General features: G+C 45.4%; 1 protein-coding gene across 3 annotated transcripts in view; it reads right to left on the bottom strand.

The window, feature by feature from the left end:
- Positions 1-17,875, bottom strand: part of MGLL (monoglyceride lipase) — a 102,712-nt gene that overhangs the window by 12,250 nt on the left and 72,587 nt on the right. For all 3 annotated transcript variants that reach the window (XM_063164776.1, XM_063164775.1, XM_063164777.1), the window contains 2 exons: positions 4,431-4,567; positions 2,846-2,956 (listed from right to left, as the gene is read on the bottom strand). In XM_063164776.1, the coding sequence (XP_063020846.1) occupies positions 2,846-2,956; positions 4,431-4,567 (248 nt within the window). The remainder of the gene's footprint in view (positions 1-2,845; positions 2,957-4,430; positions 4,568-17,875) is intronic.

Here is a 17,875-nt window from a genome sequence, read left to right as displayed (position 1 = left end):
GGAATGGGGTTTCCCTCATTCCGTGTTAACTCCAGGCAGTGGTGATTTAAGCTATGCACCTTCAGGTATCCTAGGCAAGATTATGACTCTGAACCTGATGATTATCATCTCTGCTAAACTAAACAAAATAAAGGAATAAAGCAACAACAACAACAATAAAAATCAATATAGCATTTTCTTTCCGTTTGATTACACCTTAGGAAAAGTCCTTTGCAGTGTTACTGGGTGCAGATTCAGACTGGAAGACAGTGAGCAATGTGATGTCCAGTCAGGTTAGAAAGCAAAAGATCAGCAAGAGGTGAAAACACAAAAGCTAAAGAGACAATATCGTGTAGTGAGTCCTTAAACAATAGGCTGAGGGTCAGTACAGGATTAAACACCAGGGAATATTTCCTAAGGGGATGTCCTGCCCACCTGATTTCAAAGCATTCAGTAGCAGAAATGTAGAGGGAGATGCTCTTTCACCCCTGCTCTGCCCCTTGCCAGCATCTGTGACTCCTGTCTCTGCAGCCTTTGAAACTGCAAAGACTCAGAGCTGAATTTTGTCCAGGTCACTTGAGAAGAAAAGGGGGAAGGCAGCAAGATCCCTCTCACAAAACTGGATTTGCAACTGGATGCTTCCATCAGGACACAGGATTTATAGGGCACTGATGAAATAGTTTCTGCAAAGAGCAGCATTTGATCTTCCTGCACAGAGCCTGCAATGTGCTGTGCCTCTACTGCTCCCAGGGCTGGCTCAGCAGCCAGGGAAGGTATTTCTGAGAGGGTCTGAAGGACCCAGTGTGTCATCTGGCTCGCTGTTATTGTTGTCTTGAGCCCTCATTTGTTCAGGCCAAGGTAAATTCTTGCTCAGCTGGAAACTTCCCCAGCAAAGGGATGAATGCAGCGGTCCTTGGGAAATGGCCCAGGGCTCAGAAGTCGTACCAGTTCCAAGGGAAAACTAAGCCTTTGTTCCTCAGAAGCACAATCACCATGAAATGTTTTTTGACTCTCAGAGGGAAAAAGCCACACAGCTTTATGAGAAAATGTGGCTTATGCAGGAATACTCTGCTTGTTTTCAATCCTTCCTCTTGCAAATACCTTTTCAACTCCCAAAATGATTTCAACTGAGTGTGACAGAACAGAGCTATTTCAGGAATAATTAATTTTTTATCAGTGTTGAGATGCAATAGATTTGAAAGAGAAAGAAACCGACTGTGCTTTTGTACTACTGCATGTGAGAGACTTTCTAGGAAAGAGATCATATAAAAACCTCCAAAATACACCAGTTAGAGAATAGGATTTCCTACCTAAGCAATGCATCATTGCATTTATTTCTTACACAGAAATAAAGCAACACCTGGTACAGATCTGCAACAAACCAGACTGCAGTAATGCCAGTTCCCACAGACCTGGTGAGTCCTTGTTCAGAAAGGGTTTAGCATCCAGCAAAAGGTAAAGCTACAAAAATTGTTCTCTATTTCTCTTGATTAGAAAGAAAATGATAACAGTCTCTTTCATATTCAGACCATTTATTATTTTTTCTTAATAGTTATTCTTTTTTGCTTTCCCAGATAAGAAAAGCAGGGCCACTGGTGCTCACAGGACACTTATGCCAGATGTAGCCTCACATGAAGAATCAGTAACTAGCCTCCTAAAGTCAGACTTTGGTATCCTGGCTACTATTTAAATAAGTTTATTTGGGCTGGATTACTTCAGGATTCACTTCTACTCTTAAAATTAGCTAGGACTATGGGAAAGCACTTAGAAGGAAAATATTGACTGGCATCCAGGTGGTGCAGATCTCAGCAGGGTTCTGCATCTTAAGGCTAGAGGTCTTAATGCATTTTTTTTCAGTGGAAAAAAGGTAATTAGGGAGCACCCTTTGGTGCCTGTAATGATTTGTGAGGTCTGTAGATGGCTTTGGCGACAGCAGAAAGTGGGACAGGATTATACTGAAAGCTGAGGCAATCTGTCTGCTTCCTCACAGAGGAAAAAAAAAAAAGGAGAAATAGCTTAGAAGTAAATTAAAACAAGAAGCTAGCCCTAGGAGAAGTGTCTAAGGAGAGAGGATAAAGGAAGGAGTCCTGTGGGAATGAGAGGCTCTGTCCTTCGTGCTGGTTTAGCTGCTGCTTCCCTTTGCTTGCAGCTTCTTTTAGGATTGCTGTTTATTCTTTTTAGAATGCAAAAAGGAGGAGAGAACTGAGGCTCAGTTGCTTTGCAGAGCTTCCCTGGGGAAGGGCAAACTGGGCAATGCAACTGTGGATCAGAAACAGCTCTGGAGGGCAGATGGAGATGGGAGGGGGATAAAGCCAAAATGCAAACCAAAAGAGATGGTCTGGACAAGAACCAGTCATGGTACCAGGCCAAATGGGATGCAGCTGGGGCACTGATGCTTCAGCTGGGAGCCTCTTTTGAGGCTCATAAAGGATTTCTGGGACTGAGGAGCTCTAGTTCTGTTCAGAAATTGGTCATCCCCCAAATGCCAAAAATAACCCTGGCCTGACTTAGCCAGCAGCCTGTGTTGCAACCATACCAGACTCTGCATGAGTCAGGAAGAAAGCTGTAGGAGAGGAAGGGAAAGGACAGCATTGTGTGGGCTGCCGCGGGGTGAGGTGAAGAAAGCACAGTCTGCTACCACCAGTACCCAACTCTTGCTTAAACAGGTTTTTCTGGACAGGTTCAGGATTCACTTCCCCTCTGAAAAGTAGGTGGAAATACGGGGGAGGCACTTAGAAGAAAAGTATTGACTGGCATCAGGGTGGCACAGATCCCAGGAGGGTTTTGCATTTCAGGGCCAGAGGTGTTAACACTTTTCCTGGTGCAGAAGAGCAAGGTGACCATGTGCAATGGGGTTTGCTCTTACCTTGATGGGAGTGGCGACTTCTGGGCTGGCTACCACTAAAGGAGAGATCAACAGCATGCCTGAAAACTCGCTGGGCCGCTCACTGGCTGTCAGAATGGAGATGGCTCCCCCCTGCAATGCAAAATAACAGCCCACAGCTTAATACAGGTGCCAACATCTTGTTTGTATAGTAATCCTGTTACTGGAAGGGGTTTAGTCCAAGCAAGCAATTACTTCTGCCCCACTGAGAGTGCAGTGGGTCAGCAAGGGAGGCTGGAGGAGTGGAAGTGAGACTGGAAGTGTCTGGCTTTGTGGGGGAGAAGAGATCTGGTTTCTGTTCTCATGCTACAAACCCTCACGTCACGCAACTAAACTCTCCATGCAATGTCCATCAGCTCCCCAGGATGTCTTGTGTCCTCCTTACTTTAAAGGACTGAGAGGAAGAAAATATCTGAAGTGGTAGTTCAGGAGGGACTTGAAAAATAAGTTGAGTTTTATCAGCCTGACAGTCTGGTGCTGCATGGGGAAGGTGCCCTGAAGCCGGGCTTGCTCCGTGCTGTGCCACTGGTAACCTGGGCAACAGCAGTGCTGCCACTGGCATGTGAAAATCTTCACTAATTAATGGGAATTAAATATTCTCCTCCTCAGTGTCCCACAAGGGCCTGGCAGCAAACACCCAGCCATGGTCTGGAGCTAAATGAGAGCCAGGCTGAGCCATCCTGCACGAGGACAGGCTGATGGCGAGGGGTGCTGATGGAAGGGATCCCGTGGGTTTGCTTGGGAAAGTTTGCAGAGGATTAGTTGCTAAGGGAAATACTTGGTGAACTTCCACCCTTCTGGAGAACCAGGGGCTTGTTAAATGGAGCAGCAGCAAGAAGGATCTCAAAGGCTTCACTGGGAAATTGCTCCTTGTTACACGGTGGCTTTGGAGCACGAGAGCCCTTCAGAGCATGCCATGCCTTCTTATGCCAGAGCACTTCTTTATCTGAGCATGGGCTGAATCCCAAAGTACTCATTCATTTTCCTCTCCTCTGGGAAGGCAGGGAGGGCAGATCAATGACATCAGTGGGAATACTGTTAGCTTGAATAAAGGGATTTGGCCCGTGCTGTCAGAATCAGGCTTCAGATCTGTTCACCAAATCAGTGCCTTTGTTTTTGCAGCCTTAATCCCTGGTACATTTTCCTGTTAGGTTGTTTAACAGAATAAGGCTACAGGGTATTTTTATGCTTCATCCCCATGCTGCTCACAAAGCCTTGGAGGGCTTAACCTCCTGGTTACTGGTTAAAAGAAAAGGGGAAACCTGATGCTGCAGGGAGCTGGTGAGCCTTACCACGGGAGTGAATGGTCATGTTAGAAAGCAGGCTCCTCCTTGCAAATGGCTAATTAGGGCCATGGTGGGGGTGCAAAGTTAAGGACTGTCTTTACTCAAGGCAGATCTCAGGGCTGTAGCATGCTGGCAAATCAATCAGTGAATGAAGTGGAAGGGAAGGTTCTTTGCAGTTTTGTTTTCCTGCTGTGGAGTTATTTCCTGCCATCCCCATGAGTGCCACCAGGCTGTGACACATGTCCTGGGTGCTGCTGTGATGGGTAGGGGATGGTGCTTACCATGGAGTGCCCCAGGATGAGAACAGGCAGTTTGGGGTGCTCCTTCTTCATGAGATCAATGTGCTGCAAGCTGTCCCTGATGAAGACGTGGAAATCCGAGACAACCATCCGATCACCCTCGCTCTGCCCGTGGCCAACTGCAGGGGAGAAGCAGAGCACACAGAGCACACAGAGCACACAGATAAGTCACTGGAAGCACTGGGTACAGTCAAGAAAGGACCTGGCAGAAATAAACCTGTTGGACTGTTCCTGTCCTAACTTGACCTTCTCCTGCAGTCATCTCTCAACAGAAAAAGTGCTGCAGAAATGCAAAGGAAACTGCACAGACCTGTCAAGTGACATATTGTCCAAGACCTGACTTCTAAAAAAACATCATAGAATCATAGAATGTTAAGGGATTGCAAGGGGCCTTTAAATTTGGACTTCTATTCCCCCATGTTTCTATCTGTTCTTCAAAACTAGGAGTACCAATTTAGTTCTGGCAACCTCCACCACCAGGGTGGGGAAGGGCTGTCTTGCCTTGCTGATCCCAGGGTCACTGCATCCTGGGAAATGGGGAATTGCCTCAGGGATCGTGGGTCTGGAGGCTCACTGAACAGCTGTAACTGCTGTGTAGCATCTTGGCCAAAACCAGAAAGATTCTGGACTAGATACAGTTGCTATAAACTTAATGGACCATGGACACAGCCTTTCCAGGGCCCGAAAGAGCATAAACTTCACAGTCCTGCTTTTTCTCATGATACCCTGCAGTGCTGGGTGGGCTGGAAACCTCTGTGTGAGGTAAGGGGTCAAGTGATGGAGGTTGCATCAGCCTGCAGTGGGCAAGTATCCAGTGGCATCCTCCCCTTAAACAAGTGTTAATGCCAGCTGTACCACACCTGGACACTGTTTCCTCGCTCTGTGTCTGGGAATTATCTTGCCTCATGGAAGGGAAGGGGAAGATTAAAATGGGAGCTGGTGAGTTGCCATGGGAACAGTGGCATCCCTGGCAGAGGTGGAGCCAGCATCACCACCAACACAGCCCCAGGCAATTTTGAGCTTGCAAAGGCTTGAAATTAATCCCACCTTGGGGAAGCAGTTTGCATGCTTACCTGACCGCACATGCATGTTATTGCCTATCACAAATAGGATTTGCCCTTAGAAACAGCCCTTTGCTTGTTTCTGTTCCATGCAGGTTGTTAAGGAAAATTGTGAAGGGGAAAACACACCCCACTCATGTAGGTCAGGGCATAGGGGGTGTTAAACATCTCCCTCCTGCTGGGTGTCTGCTTAGGCCTTCTCCAGTGGGCACTGAGGCACATTTATAGACACAAAGGGACAATGGCTTGTTAAAGGAGGTGAAGCTGATAATTGTTGACATGCTGGATGGTTCCCCTTGCAGTGATCAGCAAAGAAAAGCACCACTGACACAGCCACAAAGGTAGTCAGTCACATCTGCTGGCAGTGGTCATAACAGTGGGAATCAGTAGCTCTCAACTTTCTTGTAAGCCACCCAAAAAAATCACCTTGCAAATTAGGCAGAACTTCTAATAAAAATCTGGACTAAATTCACTCCATCTAGGAGAAACTGAGCCCCAAACTTGTTTTTTTGTCAGGTGATCTCCATGGCTGGGTCTTTTGGCAGTGCAGGCTGCAATCAGCCACCCTAGCTGCCATAAAAACCCATACACACCATGCTGATCAATTATAAATAACATTTTACCAGTTCTGCTTTCCATGCACACACTCCAATTCCTGCCAAAATATGGTGCAGCAAGCATCCTCCATGGATCAGTGGCGAGAAACAAATCCAAGAGCAAATTAAAATACAAGTCATGATAATCTCCAGAAGTGAAACCATGTGTGTGGCTAGAGGAGCTATTGACTTTAAACTGGTTTTTATTACAGATGGAAAGTGAGGTTATTACACTTTTTATACACATTCAGTCCACTCACTTTATGGTCCTCAAATGTGTTATCTGCCTACTATTTAACTCCAAATGTAGCAGGTTAATGTGAGTTGAACAGTCCAGAGAGAGGAACATTTTCCCTAACAGCGGTCTGCACTTCAGTTTTTTATTTTCTCCAGTGCTTGCCTCCACTTGCTTGCAGTCTCTCCTTCTCTGCAGTCTCAGGCAGCTGTGCAAGCAGAGACAGCAAACCCCCGTGGCCAGGCTGTCAGTGGGCCATGACTCCTGCTCTGGAACTGGGAGCCCTTGGCCTATTTTTGGATGAGACTGAGGGAGGTCTGGAAAGCCTCCTTGGCTCTCCCTGTGAAGAATTTCCCCTGCTCCTACCATGTAACAGTGACACGGCTTGTAACAGTCAAAGCAATGATTGTGGAATCCAAGAAATACCTGTGCAATGCTGTGACAAATTCCTCTTCAAATTTTTCCATTTTTTAAATTAATAATTTAATGAACCCCCCTTTTAACCCAGGTTTTAAATACCAAACTCCTGTTCCCCACTCAGATGGCACAAAGCCTGAGCAGCAGTTTGTCTGCACATGTGGGACAGGAAAGCCATGCAAGTCTTTGCTTTAAAACCCTCCCTGCCCCTTGCACAAGGTTAGCCAGGGGGCATTGCTAGCTCATGGTCTTTTATTTTACTATTTTCTGTTCTTCCCCTCCAAGAAACCAAACTTGTTCCCCCAGTGAGTGAGTATATTGCAAGTTTGAATTTCCCAGCTGACAAACTTCAGGGTGAGGAACTAAGACCCCTTATATTAGATGAAAGATATTTGCACAACCAAACATTGATACAGTCAGGAATATTGACATGTTTTTCTCTGATCTTTTGCCTTTAGAGCCATTAAGAATGAAAGGTCATGTTCATCCCTGATGTAAAGTTATTATCTTTGGGTTTTGCTGGGATTTAAGCTGCTGTAGTGATTCCACAATGCCAGTGGCAAAACAGTGGGTGCAAGAGGAGTGGATCCACCTTCCCCTAGCAACTTGGACTAACCAGTGACTGTGTCACTAACCAAGTGACACAACACCAAGGGTGACAACAGAGAAGTGTCCAAGAATCCCAGCTCCATGAGCTCCTCATCCCAGATCCCCACAGGTTTCAGCTGGGCAGTGTGAGGTGCAGTGCACAGAGCTGTGACTGCTGGTGCACGTCCCCACAGCACCCAAAAGCTTTTAAATTGTTTCCCATCTATCTGTCTTCACACCCAGCCGGTGTGGTTCACTGCTAGTGCTGTGTTTGAGCAGTGGCTCAGTGATCATTTCAGGTTGTGTGTACTGACCTGACTGCAGGCACCCTTTCCACAAGCCTTTAAAAGTGAGAATCCAAACCACATATTTTCAAGTTGCAAATCTAGAATCAGGAGGTTTAAGCATCCATTTCCAACCAAACACACCTCTGCAAATTAACATACTTTGCCCAAACAAAATCCAAATAAAGGCGTGATCATCTGGTCCAATATGTCACACAGTTTTTTAATTCTTCCCTCTATTTTTCAGCATGAGCATGCTCAGACTGTGGCTCTGCCCCTGGAGTCAAGAACAACAAACAATTCAGTCAGTCCTGTCAGAGAGCATGACTTCAGAGCGTGGTTCCACCTATGATTATAGATCCTCCAGAACTACACATCTCTCTGGATAAAATAATACTGACTGCCTGCACAGGGAGACAAAGCTGAGAGTTCAGGGATGGAGTATTTGAGGGTGTGAAGTCTCTGGGGAGTCAGTTATAACCATGTAAATATGACTCTGCCAGCATAACAGATCCTGTGACCCTGGAAATATATACTTCTACAAGTCCCTTCATTCCTCAAATCCCACATTCTCTCATGCTGTGGGGCTTGCTTTTGAAAACCACTCCAAAGCAGCCAGGCTCTTCAGCTGACATTGGCTCACACGCCTCAAAGAAAGGTTACGTCCTGTTCAGATTGGAGATATCCTGAAAAACATGTAAATAAAAACCAGTCCAACTTGACACTCCTTTCCCTTCATTAAAAGCCAGATAGGAACTGCCTGAAGGAATGAGCTCTGGGCTTGCTGGGCAGACTCAGCCTGATGAGGGGACCTGGGCTGGATCTCCACCAGCATGATGCTTTTTTGCTGGGGCTGTGGGACAAGCTGAATAAATCCATCAGAGCTGAAGAAATCCATCCTTAAATGCAGTAAAGCAGAATATTAGGCAGAGAGGAGAGCTTGGCAGTACCTGTCCCTGCTCAGTGTGGGGTGCCTCAGCCCTCAGGGGCACCCTGGGCATGGTGAGTGTCCCCACACCCTGCCCACCCTCTGATACCTGCTCTGGTTTTGTTATAAACACTGAATTTTACAGAAGCCACACACCATGCATATTTATTTCTCTTTCCAAGTGCTCAACCCTCCTGACAAACGTGGAGCCTGGCCCTGGGTGCTCAGCTGAGGACTGAATTGACCCTCTGACCTTCTGCAGGAACATTTTGCTATGGAAAATGAGGTGATGGGAATGCAGGTCAAATGTTGAGCTTGGCTATGGTGCTGTAAATTCACCAATTTCAGGGCAGCTCCTTAAAGCTTACAGTCATGGGAAAGCAGAAATTATGCACCATGTTGTTTTTTCAGCCTTTGCCCCCTATCTATTATGGAAAAGCCATAAAACAAAAAGGACAGGAGAAATCTGCCTAGGGAACAGTAATTTTTCAGGAAGAATTTGTATCTTGGCCTTTCAGATATTTTTGTGTTTCCAGCTTTGGGGGAAGGGGATGGTTTGGATCCATTTTTATTGCAGTGAGAACACCACCTCTGTAGGATGAGATGTTCTCCCCTGGCAGCTGATAGTAGAAACAATCAGGAGGAATGCAGGCCTTGACTCCTTCCTCAGGATTCATCAATACTTTCTGTTTTCCTCTCTAGAGGTGTAACTCCAAGAATTTAGAGTGGGAGAGTCAGGAACAGGCAGAGCCAGGGGTTAGGTCAGGAATTCCAGGCTAAGCATTCTCTCAGCACAGACGCATTTTGAGTTGCAATGGTATTAACAGAGGAGTGTCAGGAATTTTCAGTGGTTAAAGGTGAGAAGTGCCACCACTGCGAATTCAATGATTCCCAGAAACAGCTGAGGAGCAGCTCTGGTACCTCAGAGCCCCACACTGGAAAGAAATTCTTAGTGATAGCAGAGGGGCCATCATTGGCAAGGCTTGGAGCTGGAGAGTTTGATTTAATAAGCTGGAGCATGATGTGAGTCAGTTCCCAAAGGGCTGTTGTAGGCCAGAAAAGGTGAATTTGCTGCTTTAGCACTGGCACTGCCACAGCAGTGGGCAGCAGCTCCTTACAGCACAGACAGTGGTGTGCAGAAAAGGATTTGTGTTAGAGCCCACAGCCAAGCTCTGGCTGAAGGTCCTCTTCTTTCACTGCCTTCTTCATCAATAAGCTTGTTGGAATCTGATAGGTCCATTTGAAGCAAACTCCCAAATGGCTTTTGGAAAAGAAGCTATTGTGTGTTTATTAGCTTTTGGAAAGATTTGTCTTATTCCTGATGTCCTCTGCCTCTATTTTCTGTCCAAAATTGGAGATGGAATGGACCTCTCACCGGTGTTAGACACTGTCACATGTGGGAAGGGGAGCTTACCTCACCCTTTTTTTGTTCTCACCCTACCACAGGTCATGCTGCTGGTAAGAGCAAATATTGGCATAGTTGTGTCCTGCTTGCTGTCTGGTTTAGGGAATAAAGCACATAATTAAAAATGCTCACGGATGCTTTCCCTCTGCAGGTGACCCACACAGAGGAATGATGCTGGGTCCGGAGCCCACAGCAGGGAGATGCCAGTGGCAGAAACGTGGATGGTTCCTCTGGAGCACAAGGTGCAATGTGCCAGCCTAAACCCTCCCCCAGGATCTCCCTGAGCCTGCAGCTGCTTGCTCAGGTGGGCACCTCACTGTGACGGCCCCAGCCTACCCTGAGACCCCAGTGCCAGGGCAAAGGACCACTTCAGCAGCTCATTTTGTATCCAAACCCCACAGACTGGGAGACAGCAGCCCTTGCCTGCCTCTGCTTTCCTCTCTGCCCTTTACAAAATGCATTCAGACTTAGAGATAAAACTTAAGAGCACAAGATGCAGCAGATACAATAGCAGATACAATATTCCAGAGTGTTTCAGCTTTAGCAGCCAGTGCAGCAGTTAATGAAGTGTGTCACAAGGCATTGCAGCTGATGCCTGTATTTACAATCTCTACTGAAACTCCTCTGCTTCTTTCTATTTCTTTTTATTTTTTTTTTCAGCACTTGTACAGCACCAGCACCACAGGGCATCACCACAGACCTTGGTCCAAGGTACAGCAAGATTTAAAAGTAATAATTAACTCCAATTCCAGACTATAAGGCAGCATGGTTTCGCAAAGGAGGAGTTTGGAGAAAGCACATAGATGGAGAATTTGGGGGACACAATACCCAAGGCAACACAGCAAATGTTCTGTGAAGCCTTGATTTTCTGCCTGGTGATTTTTTAAGGTTTAATGAAAAAATTATTAATGAAATAGTAAATGCTTCAAATTGTCATAACAGCTCACTACTTAAAAAACTATACTTGTTTTGTTATGATTTAAGTACACATCTTTTTCAGCAAGTGAGCAAAGCTCATTAATTAAACATACTGGATTTCAAAGCTCTCAGTGTTTAATTATTTGTTTAACAAGCAGTACATCTAATCCACCATTCAGACACACAAACAACTAAAACAACAGGAAGAATCTTCAAAGCAGGACAATCAACATCTGGAAAAGTCAACAGACTGTGTTTTTATTGTCAGTAACATAAAGCAAATGTTCCACTGGCAGAACAAATACACAGAGGAAGCACCTCAGAGATCATCCTGCTGATTCCTGCTCAACAAAGCATCTTTCTTGCCCTCAGAACAGACTTATCACAGTAAGGGAGCTTGTTCCTGTTTGATTTCCCCAATCTTCAACCAAACCAAGCCTGATGCACCGAGGGCACTATGAAATTTCTGCCTTCCATTTGTACCTACTCTTCATTTTGCTGCATGTGGAGAGCTTTGGCAGCAGGACAGAGCCACACGAGCCAGGAGAGAGCAGGGTAAGCTGTCCTGGGATTTAGGACACAGGTCATGCTCCCTGACTCTGATCAAGCTGCTGTGCTTATTTTACCTTGGAGCTGTGTGTCTCACTGTGCACCTGACTGAGCCTCAGCTGTGCCCTCATCCCCTCCCACAGCTCTGGTTTCCACTCAACAAAGACCAGTTTGACACAAGCCTGTGGTCTTTCCCAGGAAGATTTCTTTCACATCAGATGGGAACCATTAGGAGCTAAAAGGAGAAGATTGTGTCTCACCACTGCTTCCACTTTCATGTTCTTTGAGAACCCGAAATACAGCTCAATTAATGCTTATCCTCACCAACATCTGGGCAACCCCTTCTTGAGCACCTCCAGCAGAGATGCAGTGAACACACTGGGTTTTCCCACATTACACAACCACTAAATATGGCACCCAACAGGATTACCTCTTCCCCTGGGTGTTTTATGTATGAAGCATGTAACTAAGAACTGCAGGTGGATTCTGTCTCACTCTGACCAAAAAAGAGCCTTGTCCTGAAGGCACAAGTCCATCTGCTTCCCTCTTCCCTTCCAAGGTTAGCAAAATAATTTTCCTTTCAGCATTTGCTGGGTAGTTTTTATTCACTTGCCTCACACAAAGAGTGCAGCAAACTGAAAGCATTCTCCTCCCACATCAGAGACACATTTGCAGAGATGAGATATTTTTAGAATAGTGCACACAAAGATATATTGTTTGTTGTCTTGGTTAGGGGAAAAAAAAAACAACAGTCAATTTCTATACTAAAATTATTTGTGCCCTATTGCTAGGGAGCAGACAACCAGTCATCTTGCTAAAGCCATTTGAGATCTTTTCAGTACTCCAGAGATGACAAACAAAATGACCTGGTATGTATCAGAGCAGTCGTTAATTCTGGCTAACAAGGCAAACTGTTTCTGTCAATGTTGAGAGCCAATTCTGCTCTAATGGATACAAACATGGTTCTTTTGGCTTTACAAGACTTGCCCATTTCTAATGCAGTTGCTGAATTTGGCTCTGAACTGCAGTTCCTTAAAAGTCTTCCTGGAACATTATGTTGCTCATGCAAACATGCTGAAAAAACCCATCTGAGTGTTTGTGTTGCAAAAGAAGGAGCTGCATTTACAAAGAGCAGTCACTGTGGCCAGCCTAGGGACCTGAGTGTCTCCTGCATCATGAGATGAAGGGGCCAAGGCAGTGTGGGACCCTGCACATGCCATGGTCGCCTCCCACACTGCCTGCAGAGGGGCAGCTTTGCCATCCCTGTCACCAAATCAGGAAGCTGCTGTGGCGCGCCTGGGGAAGCCAAGGTCCATGAAAGAGGAGTATGGAGCCCACTTCCTCCTCCACAAAGCACACAACCCTATTCCACTTTCTTCCTCAGGCCCTTCTGCACCTCCCAAGCCAGCCCTTAAGAACATAAAAGCAGAGGACAGCTGCCAGAAAAATCCTTTCCTACCAGACTGCTGGGATCAATGGTTTGAAAACATTGCCCAAAGCCAGTGTGGATGGCTGAGTAACTGTTGAGCTCCTCTGCAAAAGAGTTTCTTTTAGACAGGATGAAATGATTCCTGTCTAATCTCTTCTCCTATGGGATGAAGATCACAACACAATATAAGATATATAATCAGGAAAGCACAACTTACAGTGGCTCTAAGGAGTCAGAGACACCAACTAATCAAGCACTAAGGGATTTTATTTAGGGCCTATAATAAATTTTATAAGGCACTATAATTTTAATAGTTATTCTTGCAGTTTTGCACTGAGATTTTGCTCTCTTTCATGAGGAGCACATAATTTCCTGAAGAATTGGTGAGGTGACTTTATTTAGTAGTGGAATTGGTCTTCAAAGACTTATTCTGGCATGACACAGAACCAGTATCAATGCTCAGATACTGCAGGAAAAATGCATGGACTTTGCTGGAGTTAATCCAGGGTCTCACAAGCTCATTTGATCTATATGCTGCTGATCTAAGAGCAGAGAAGAGCTTTTATTCTGGTTTCCACATATGACTTGAGATATCACTAATGGTAGCTAGAGTTTCCCCTTCAGTGGAAGAGGCAAGCAGCCAAGGGATCTCTCCCTTGGTATTTTATTTTAGCTTTAAAACATATATAATTTTCTTCTCTTGTTTCAATCCCAAAAATTAAAAAAACAAGTGCAAATTTTACTTTTTCCTAGCTGAAAACAAGGATGAAATTCTATTTGCACTAACTTTCTGTTATGCAGTTTCAAAACAGCTGGGACACCAATTCAAAGTGTCAGGATTTTCAATGAAAACAAATATTTTTGGAGTGTTGGAGTGGAGCTGCACACTCCCCTTCCCCTTCCCTGCCCATTCATTCCAAAGCACGTGTGCTGCCTCTCCAACACACACACGCTGTTAACTCCTAAATGACAGCTTGATCAACTAGAAAACATTTCCATTTCTTCCCTTAACAAACTGCACAATCCAGATGTGAGCCTTGGGTAGCTCTGTGCTCGAGCAAACAATCAAATCAATTAATTTTGGGAAAGACAGACCCAATTCTTCCCTGCCTACAGTAGATTGGGCATCACAAAGAAAAGAAGATGAAAGCTGGATCATGTAAGAGCTCCCTTCATGCTGCTGAGGAATGCCTTGGGAGATGGACACAGCTTCCTTTCAAGCTCTCTTCAAAAGATTCCTCTCCATGCAGACCACCCATTGGGGACCCACATCAATAACAACAACAAAAAAAATAATTTGAAAAGACCCATTTTTCATCCAATTTATTTACATGTTAAAATAAACACGAGTTCCCATCTAGAGCAAGGGCTCCCAGTGGGTTCTGTTTAGTCTGTGAGATTCTTGGCACCAGAGTACAGCATTTCTCTATTCCAAAGCAATCTTGGCACAGAATTGTTGGTTATATAATTTTTTTAAGCAACTGGCAAATGAATAATGATGTTTCTAAAAAGAGTGACTCGTGTTCTAGGATACCAGTAAGGTGTTTTACCAATTAATCTGCCGAAAGGTCATTAACAAACCTCAGATCTCAAGACCCTTCAGTCAGGGTCAGCTCTCTCCATGGGTTGTACTTCCAGTTCTCAAACACCCTGTCCAAAGGGAGCTTTCTCACAGAGTTAAAAAGATTTTCCCTTTTTGCTTCACTCCTTCCTATTTCCACATGGCAGTGCCACCCTCATTAGATGGGATTTGTCCCTGCTCCTGACAAGGCACGAAGGAAATACCACTCTCCCAGAGCCAATAGCTTTTTATACCCGCTTTGCACAAGCTCAGTGGGTGAGCAGCAGGTGCATTATTTGAAATAAGGGCAGGCTTTTGAAATTATTTTTTTAAGCAGGGTATATCCGCTCAGATCTGTAGCTCACTCAAACCCTAACAGAACTGGGAGCAGCGCAATTAAGGAAAAAAGCTCCTGATGAAGCTGGCCTGGCAGGGAGCATTCCTGGGTGGGTCAGGCCTGCCCAGTGTGCACAAATGCTGCCAGCTGGCTTATGGCTGGGTGGCATTTAGATGGTGCACAGAAAAGTCACAGGGAGGTGGCAGGGCAGAAAATAGCTCCCCTAAATCTGTCCTGCAGCAAAGCTGTTGTCCTTTCCTGGTAGAGGTTGATTTCAAAGTTAGTGTTGTGGTCGTTTTTTACCACTTCATACCCTTTTCTCTGTATGTTTCCCCACTGCAACTCTGAAATTCTCCTCACTATATATATATATTTCCCAAAAAAACCAGGATCAAACAGGCAGGTTATTGCTTTCTGTGCTCTATTACACATTTCAAGCCATGCCTGGGCGACAGTAGGCAATGAATCCTGGCTGGCAGGTCTACAGTTCAGTAAACAATGCACAGATACAAGTGTTGAGCTATTGAAGGTTACAGACCCAAATGCTGTTTTTGGGCTGGGAGAGCTCCTTCACCACCAGCCAGCAAGGGCGTATTTGCAGCTCAGGGACAGATCTCTACAAAATCTGTGCAGGAGAGGTGCAAGGTGCATGAGAGGGCACAGGGCTGCAGCCAAAAGTGCAGGTGGCACCAGGCAGGGTCAGCTCACCAGTGTCCTCTGCCTCCTCTCCCTCCCCCAGCCCTCTGCTGAGCTGAGCAGAGACTTGGCACCACCGTGGGTCAGGCTGCCTGCTCTGAGCATCGGAAAAACTGCCAGGATCTGTCAGCAGCCTTTGTCTTGGATAAATTCGGAACCAGAAAATAAATGTAGCATGGAGAATGTCAATTTTAAGAGAACTGGGTTGAGAGCATTAGTCTTTGTGCCATCTCCAATTCAGCACTTTTATTTTAAACTTTATTTTGGTAGCTAAGCAAGAATTCTCAGATTAGAGACTACTGCCAAGCCCTGAATAAATCCCAGCATTAGAGATGCTGTGGGTATAACAGCTCTCCCCATGAACTGAATCTGCAGACAGCATCTTCAGAGAAATTAACCCTCGAGTGCCGCAGGACAAGCTCTGCAGCATCAGTTTAGATGCTCTGGGAAATCTCACCCTGTGGTTAGAACAGGTCTCTCCTATTCATGGAGCAACACTGATGAAAGGTGGGGTAAAGCACAGGTTTAGAATAACTTAGAATGGCTGACACAGTAACTTTCCTGCATTGTTGGTGAAGCGCTCAAGTTTCCAGGTGGAATCCTGAATTCAACCAAAGGATATGTAACTACCAAACTAGTCAAGCAGCTTGTAATTACCTGACATCTGATTGTTTATTTTCCATCCATAGCCCATTCCTTAGCAGCTCTGAAAGCATCTGCTTAGAATATGGATAAAAGGAAAAGCTATACAGGTGCAATTTAACCTTTCTTATTTTTCTGCCCCATCCCTTTCAATATTGGTGAGATGTTTTATTATAAGCTGCTCTATTCACTGGCTGAATCCTCCTCTCAGCCTGTGAAGAACCATTCACAGTGATGGCTTTGCATTTTTGGAGCTCAGGGCTCCTCAGCTGCAAGCTCCCTGGAAGTGGGTCAGCATCACATTCAGGTGTTTTCATGCATAGCCTGAGACACACTGAGGTGAAGTGTCACTCCTGAGAGCCAAGCCAAACCCATGGCAGAGCCAAGGGACAGTTTCCAAACCCCTTCTTGCACAGCCTCCTACTGTACTACAGAATGAGCCCCATCCTGATCTGAGTCACACAGGACTGATCAATGGGAAGGGAACCTGCAAGAGACACCCACAGCCAAAACTGCAGCACTGCTGGAACACAACACAGAACAACTTAAAGTGATGTGAAACCCAGGAAAGTCTTCAGAAATATATAAAAAAAAGAGCTTTTCTAGTGTAGGTCACTAAAATTTGGCCACAGCTGGCACAGACAGGACAAGCTCCCATCTGAGGACTGGCTGGTACTTAGAGAAATTGGCTGATGAGTCCCTATTTCATGTCTTAGTGCATTATGGAACCAAAATCCCCCCATGGCAGTTCTCCCTCACTGCCAGAGTGCACAGAAAACTTCAAAGTGAACTTCACACACGTCTTCAGGTAAGACTTCTTCCAGATGGCCTTAGGTTTTGTAAGAGCTTTTGCAATCCTCATTTTGTTATTCTGGAGAAGGCTCAAGGCCAAAAGGAGTGTCACTGGGATGCTGGAGAATCTCAGCTGGGCTGGAGAATGAACCAGAGGTTAACCAGATGTTTTTCTTTACTTTACCAATGGCCTCAGAAGTGAAGAGGATCACACTGCCTGAGGCTTTCAATTATCAAAGTTAACTCCCTAAAATTCTGAAATAATTTTCCCAAAGCACTAACTATGATTGTATAGTTCCCTGTACACTTTAAATGCTAAAATGATATTTTATTCTCTAAAATAATAGTTCAAGATATGCAAGTTTTTTTCTAAAATAGGAAAAAAAAGCCTTAAAACCTATGAGTCAAATCCTAGTCCTACTGAAGTTAGTGGCATTTAGCTACTGCCTTCAGAGGATGCAAGCATGTATTCTGTGTGCAGCAGCACAGAAGCAATTAAGGCTCAAGCAACTAAGGAATAAATCCCCAAACTACATAAGAATCACATGATAGACTTGGCTGTAAGTTAGATGCATTCTGGAAGAAATGAGAGGCTGCAGGGCTGAGCTGGGCACACAGGGGCTGGCACATCCCTGAAGGAGAGGGGGGCAAAGCTGATGGAATCTGATGCCTCAGCTGATGTCTCAGAGAGGAAAGGAGAGGCTGAACCAGGAGGGGGCCATGGGATGCGTGGCACAGAAGTTAAAGACATCAGCTAAGGACAGCAGTTTATGTTATTAATGCTCTGCCAGGCCCCACAGACAACCAAAGGAGAAATGCTCTGAACGAACATGTTGTGGGTACCTATAGATGGAGAAGAGAAAAACATTGGCATCCAGCCCTAATGTGGGCAGGAATGCACTGGGACAAAAAATGAGGACCTTCAAAGAGTCAGAGGGGCAAGAGCCTGGAACCACCCGCTCAGCAGCCACAGTGTGTGCTGGCAAACA

The sequence above is a fragment of the Melospiza melodia genome, chromosome 10 (assembly GCF_035770615.1).
Source record: "Melospiza melodia melodia isolate bMelMel2 chromosome 10, bMelMel2.pri, whole genome shotgun sequence".
NCBI classification, from domain to species: Eukaryota; Metazoa; Chordata; class Aves; order Passeriformes; family Passerellidae; genus Melospiza; species Melospiza melodia.
This window is presented reverse-complemented; position numbering and strand designations above follow the sequence as displayed.